Source organism: Patagioenas fasciata, chromosome 3, assembly GCF_037038585.1.
Source record: "Patagioenas fasciata isolate bPatFas1 chromosome 3, bPatFas1.hap1, whole genome shotgun sequence".
NCBI classification, from domain to species: domain Eukaryota; kingdom Metazoa; phylum Chordata; class Aves; order Columbiformes; family Columbidae; genus Patagioenas; species Patagioenas fasciata.
In genome coordinates this window covers 329,778-335,777 of record NC_092522.1, presented here as the reverse complement: position 1 = coordinate 335,777, position 6,000 = coordinate 329,778, and the positions used below count along the sequence as shown (strand labels likewise).

The 6,000-nt window shown below is 59.2% G+C and overlaps 1 protein-coding gene across 5 annotated transcripts in view; it reads left to right on the top strand.

Moving 5' to 3' along the window:
* The first annotated feature begins 1,556 nt into the window (after positions 1–1,556).
* The window catches only part of LOC136100286 (sodium/potassium/calcium exchanger 3-like), a 189,013-nt gene continuing 184,569 nt past the window's right edge, over positions 1,557–6,000 (top strand). For all 5 annotated transcript variants that reach the window (XM_065835224.2, XM_065835223.2, XM_071805568.1 and 2 more), the window contains exon 1: positions 1,557–1,689. In XM_065835224.2, coding sequence (XP_065691296.2) covers positions 1,569–1,689 — 121 coding nt within the window. In that variant the 5' untranslated portion in view covers positions 1,557–1,568. The remainder of the gene's footprint in view (positions 1,690–6,000) is intronic.

The window sequence follows — 6,000 nt, the reverse complement described above, 5'->3', positions numbered from 1 at the left end:
TTTGGAGAGTTTCTGTTCTGTCATTGCATCAATCTCCTTTGATTTAATTCAGTGTGTTTGCACTGCAGACAGCACTGCCCATGCTTTCACACCCTCTCCTGTCATTGATCTCAGCCAGCGCCTGTCTGTGTCGCCAGCTCGCTTGCTGATGCTGCTTTTGGGATGTTGGCACCAGGGAGCTGGGGGGCTGGGAAAGGTCCAGAACGGTGGCCCTGGCTTCAGAGATGCAGGGCTCAAACCCAGACTCTGCCAGAGGTTCATTCTGCATCCTCGGGTAGATGTCATGTAACTCCAGAGCCCCTCCTGAAGAGCGGGGATAATGGTGTTTCCTCAACTGCAGGCCCCACAGAGACACGTTTCCTCGTCTGTGCACAATACGCTGGTTTCATCGCAGCCAGTGGGTATTTCTGCTAATACGGCAACAATAATTGTGATTTTAAGCCAGGAAGGAGGCATGAGGGGCTGAGATCAGCTCAGGTTTTTAAAGGCAGGAGCCCAGGCGGTGGGCGGATGTGGCTGTGCAGGGGTGTCCTGTGCCGCAGTTGCCAGCACCGCTCCCCAGCGCTGCGCGAACCCTGTGCTGGTGCAGCCCGCCCGGCTCGCACCCGCACCCCTGCACCCGTGCGTGGTGGTGACAGCCAGAGGGACCTGTGCCCTCAGGGACATCTGCCCCGCTGGCTCTCCCACAGGTCCTGTCAGAAGGGCAGGGGGAGCGGGTGGTTGCTCACCCAGCAAAAACCTCAGAGTAGAGTATGAGAAAGGGAAAACCACCAAAACACGGTGAGAATCCTCCAGATTACGAGTGCGTGGAATGAAAAGGAATTGCACCGGGTTGTTCGGGGGTTGTTTTAAGCATTGCAACAACGGATAAAGGTTTTAGCCCAGAAAATTATGCTGAAAGTCCCTGTTCCTGCCAGGAAAGGCAAGCTAGAGCGAGGGCTGCAGCTGCGGCTGTGGAAGGTCCGTCACCTGTGGCACAGCAGGCTCTGATGGAACGATGCCTGCAGGAGCACGAGGCCAGGAGCGGGCTGTGCCTGCAGCCGAGGGCGTGCAACGGTGTGCTGACCCCCACCTGCTCGAGGGGCCATGCACACGGCAGCAGCAGCACCCCGAGCCCGGTGCAGCCAGGACCACCCCCTCTGTCGCTGAACCACGCTCGAGGGAGGCCGTGCAGCTGCAAGTGCCGTGCGGCCGGGGCTCGGGAGCCGCTGTCCCCGCGGCGGGACAGCCCGGGCACGGGCGGCTCCAGCTCTCCGCCCCGCTCCGCCCGGGCAGCTGTCCCGCGCGCCGGGGGCCGGGGAGTTTCGTCCGTCCATCCATCCATCCGTCCATCCATCCATCCATCCATCCCTCCATCCCTCCCTCCGTCCACCCCTCCCTCCATCCATCCATCCATCCATCCCTCCCTCCCTCCCTCCATCCCTCGCTCCCGCCCCGGGGCCGCTCCGCGCAGGGGCGGTGGGCCGGCCGGCCGGCGCGCAGGCGGCAGAGGCGGCGGGGGGCGGGCGGGGGCGGTGCTGCGGCGGCCCGGCTGGGCTCGGCGCGGCTGGAGCAGCGGAGCGGCCGCGATGGGCGCCTCGGCGGCGGAGCGGCGGCGGCGGAGGCGGCGGGGGCAGCTGCTGCGGGGGCAGCTGGCCGCGCTGGCCGCCCTGGCCCTGCTGCTGGCCGGCTGCGCGGCCGGGCGCGGCGGTGAGTGGGGGCCGGGGCCGCTCCGGGGGGCGGCGGGCAGGGCGCGGGGCCGCGGCGGCGGGCGGGGTCACCTGCGCGGAGGTGCCGCCGCTTCGGGGGCCGGGGAAGGGCAGCCGAAGCCCGCGGAGGCTGGGGGGCCGGGCTCTCCGCCGCGGGGCTCCGTGCCGGGGCCGGAGCCCTCCCCGGGCCGGGCCGGGGTGCGCCGAGGGGCGGCCGTGGCCCCCGGCAGAGGAGAGAAACTTTGCGGGAGCGAGCGGCCGCGGGGCCGGGGCCGCGGGCGGCGTGCGGAGCGGGCTCTCCGGGCTCCCGCTGTGGGGGGTTCCCGCGGCGCTGGGGGCGGCCGGGGCGCGCTCCCGTTCGCCCTGAGCAGCCCGGGAGTCCCTGCCCGGGGGTCCCTGCCCGGAGGTCCCTGCCCGGGGGTCCCTGCCCGCCGCCGTGGGCCGGCGGTTCCCGCGGGGACGGGGCAGCCACGATCCCGCTCTGGGGGGTTTCGGGGCAGTTTGAATGGGCTCCCGTGTGCCATTTTGAGAGGAGAAGGTTTTTTGGAAGAGTGACACTCGGTCTTGGGTTCTGAGTGGCCGTCGCCTGCTTCGTTTTGCAACCAGCTGTACAAAGAGGGTGACAGCAAGCAATTTGTATTTTGCATTGCAAATATGTGAGTGTAAGCAGAATTTATGCAAGGCTTATTTTCCTTTAAGTGAAGGAGAGCCTACCCCTCCATGACTTGAATTTGCTTTTTAAATAAACAGATGTGTCTTAAGGGTTTTGCAGTGTCCAGCATGGTGTGAGGAATGCTCTGATACTTGGGAAAGAGCATAAACACCAGCTAAGACTTGAGCACAGTTTTTCTTATGGAGTATAACAATGCCTGGATGGGTTTTTAAGATTTGGGACTTTAATGCCCTAAAATTAATAAATTTTTCTCTTTTTTTATACATGTATTCTAAAAGTTTTGCTCGTTTTTCGTGAACATGGTGATTGCTTCTGAGAAGTAAGGCCAGGAAAGACAGACATGAGCACCATTGTGAGTAAACAGGGGTGTATGCATGCACTTACGTAAATTTAAGCCTACCCACACAGTATACACAGATGTGTGACGCTAATACCGTCCTTCTTTTATGTAAACCCCCAAGACCGCTGGTGGGACGGGGCTTCCTCTGTCGCTGTGCCCCTGGCGCCGGGCCGGACCTGTGCTTTCTGCCGCTCCGTGCCGGTGGGAGCCAAGCCGTGTCCAGCCTGTTCCCGGCGGGGCAGACGGGCTGTGCGCTGCTTGCCTTTGCCACACGGTCAATTGTAGATTACATGGCAAAGGCAAATTTCAGACCTGTTTTAACTGGGGCTCAGAGTGCGCTCTTCATTCTGATGGGCAGTGTCGATTCCCATCCCATCTTTTGCTCTCCTTGAACACGGTTTTCCTGGTTATGTGGAAGGGAGCTCTGTCTGCTGCGCGAAGGCAGCGCGGGCTGTAGAAGTCCACGCGGCACATGAACCTGTCTGTGCTTTGCCTGAATCGCTCGCAGTGTTCCCCAGCCAGCACCACTAACTTTCTTCAGGCCTCGTGCCGTTTTGCTTCAGCTGGGGAGAGCGTCTCGTGCTGTGATCAGCGTTGCTCTAAAATTAATCTGAGAGATGAGAAGTAGCGTTTGGCGCAGTCGGCGTGGCACGCTGCGCGTCTGCTGCCGCGCGGAGCTGGGAGCGGCCACAGGAGTCGATTCACAGGTGGAGATTTTCCACAGCGCCCACTGCATCCGCCGCCTCTTCGTGGATGAGCCTGGGCTCTCCTGGGAGCCGCGCTCGCAGCCTGGCGCTCTCCCAGTTAGTGCTTGTGTCACCATTAGATAGGAGGTGGAAAGAAGCAGTTCAGTTTAGCGATTTAAATATTTTTCTCATGTAAGAGTGTGTGGTTTAAGATCAAACGCAAACTTTGACTCAGCCGCAGTGCGTTTATATCAAATGGCATCTCCCTTCCCACTCCCCTGGCTGGGTGGCAGGGGGTGGCAGCCTTACCCTGCGCTTCTAGAGCCGTTTTCACTAGCAAGGGGACGTGGTGTTTGGAGTAAAGAACCGGGGGCTTTGACTCGGCAGCACACGTGGGTGGCGCGCAGCTCCGTGGTGCCAGTGAGACCGGTGCTGGTGTAAAGCTGGGCTTAGGCTTCACTGGGAGACACCAGAGCACTTGCTGCTCCTGAAGAGCCTGTGCCTTGATACAGCCCGGCAACCCTGGGCTTGAATCCCCTGTTTCTATGATGCCTTCTCACTTGCAGCGCTACTGCTTTTTGTAGTCACTGTCCCCGTCCTCAGCCACCGTCCCTGTGCGAGCTGTGTCGGAGGAGCACGGCTGCTCGGGTGGTGGGCGGCCTCTGTTTGCAGAGGGGCACGGGGCGCCCAGACCCCCGGGAGGGTGTGCGTGCTTGTATCTGCTGCAAGAAACGGGCTGGAGCTTTGCCCGATGGGGCGGGAGCTACAGCACTTAATAGACGGGCCGTCTGTGCTGGGGACTGCAGAGGACGGGGCACAAGATGTGGATTCATCTTCTGGGGGCTCCCGCTGCTTTTCTGGGTGACCTAAACTCTCCATATCTCACTTGGCTGCGTCTGTAAAACAGTTGCTTTGGGATCTCCTGGTGCTAAATGATGTGCTGCAGCAAAGTGATATGATGTTATCATTTTTGTGTGAAGGTAGTTCCAAAGATCTTTATGTTTTCAAGGTTCAGGCTTTCAAAAATGGTGCAAATTAAGAAGAAATCCAAGTTCACGAAGCTGATCTGGGCAGTGAGTGTACAGCTGGGGTGCGTCTTTCTCTGTTGCAGGCAGCACGAGTCCATGGCTGCGCTGACATCAAGGAGGGCACACTGGTAAATCAGAGGTGTAGAGATCAAACAGCCCTGCAGAGCCGGGATGCAGCTGCCAGCCACTGGGCTCGTGTGCTTTTCGGTGTGCTGGAGGGGTCCGGAGCGGAAGGAAAGTCACAGGAACTTCTCATTAACTTGAGCAGTGTGAGTTGCTTCCAAAACTCTACCTGACTCTGCCATCCTTGCTGAAAGAGCCAAACAAAGCGTGATTTCCCCCCGCATCAGTCTCTTAGATTCTCTTGTAAAGACAGGGAGGAGTGGAGAAGAGGGACTGCTTCATTATATGAGACCGTCTTCCAAACTGCGATGATTCAGGTTTTTCAAGGGAGCCTTCTGAGTCAAGCCTTCTACCAGTTCGCTCTCGCGGACAGCAAAAATAGCAGAGGCATCAGTCAGTGGGATTTGTCTCTTCTTTCTGTGAGTGTGTGTTTTTGGCAGAATGGTAAGGAAGAGCTGGGTCTGATCCTGCAGCCCTTACTCATGGGGATGTGTACATCCAAGCAAATGGAATTGCCTGCGTGATTAAAGCCTGGAAGATTTGGGTTGCTTTTAAGTCTTGTTTTAACTTGACGGGAGTGAGGTATTCAGCATGGCGGAGCAAGGCTTGCCAAGCTCCTTTTGACTGGCTCTGAGACTTGGTCCGGGTGCAAAGCTCAGGCTGTTTTTACAGGACTGAGAGTTGCCCAGTCCTTCTCAGGGGCTGCGCGGGGTTGGGAGCATCCGTGTCATGGCAGTACACCTGCAGAAAGCTCCTGGGTGATCTTGGGTGGCACAGGGGAGACGGGCAGCAAAGGTCCCACTGTGTCCACCTTCCACCCCCACGCGGGCCTGGGCTGAGCCACAGGCCTGGGGTGAGCCACGCGGGCCTGGGCTGAGCCGCGCGGGCCTGGGCTGAGCCGCGCGGGCCTGGGCTGAGCCACGCGGGCCTGGGCTGAGCCGCGCGGGCCTGGGCTGAGCCACGCAGGCCGTGTCCTCTGGCCGCGCTGCCACGGGCCCTGCCTCACAGGGCATTTCCTCACAGATCTCCTTACTGCCAAAATACCGCTGGAGAACCTTGGTGTGACGGATCCTGGTACTCTAGCTGGGAATTAAGTGAAAACTCCCTGATTTCATGAATGTTTTGGTTTGCGCAAACCAAGAAACCCAAACCGAACTTTAGAGGTCATGCGATGAAAGCACAAAAGCAGTTGTTTTCTTCACCTCTTCAGTGAAGCATAATCCCAGCTTCGGCGAGAGTAATCCTAGCCCAGATGTAGTGCTGTAATTGTTGGACCCCTGGATATGGGAATTTACCCTCATAAACTAGGGAGTGGCACCAGGCCAGAGCGTGGTATGTGACCTCTTTGGCAGGGAGCTTGTTTGGCCTTGCAGGAAATGACTTGTTCATTTATTTAGTGCTCGTTCAAGGTCCCGCAGAGGGAAGTCTCCGGAGCAGCTCGCGGGTGCTGGCAGGGTGAGGC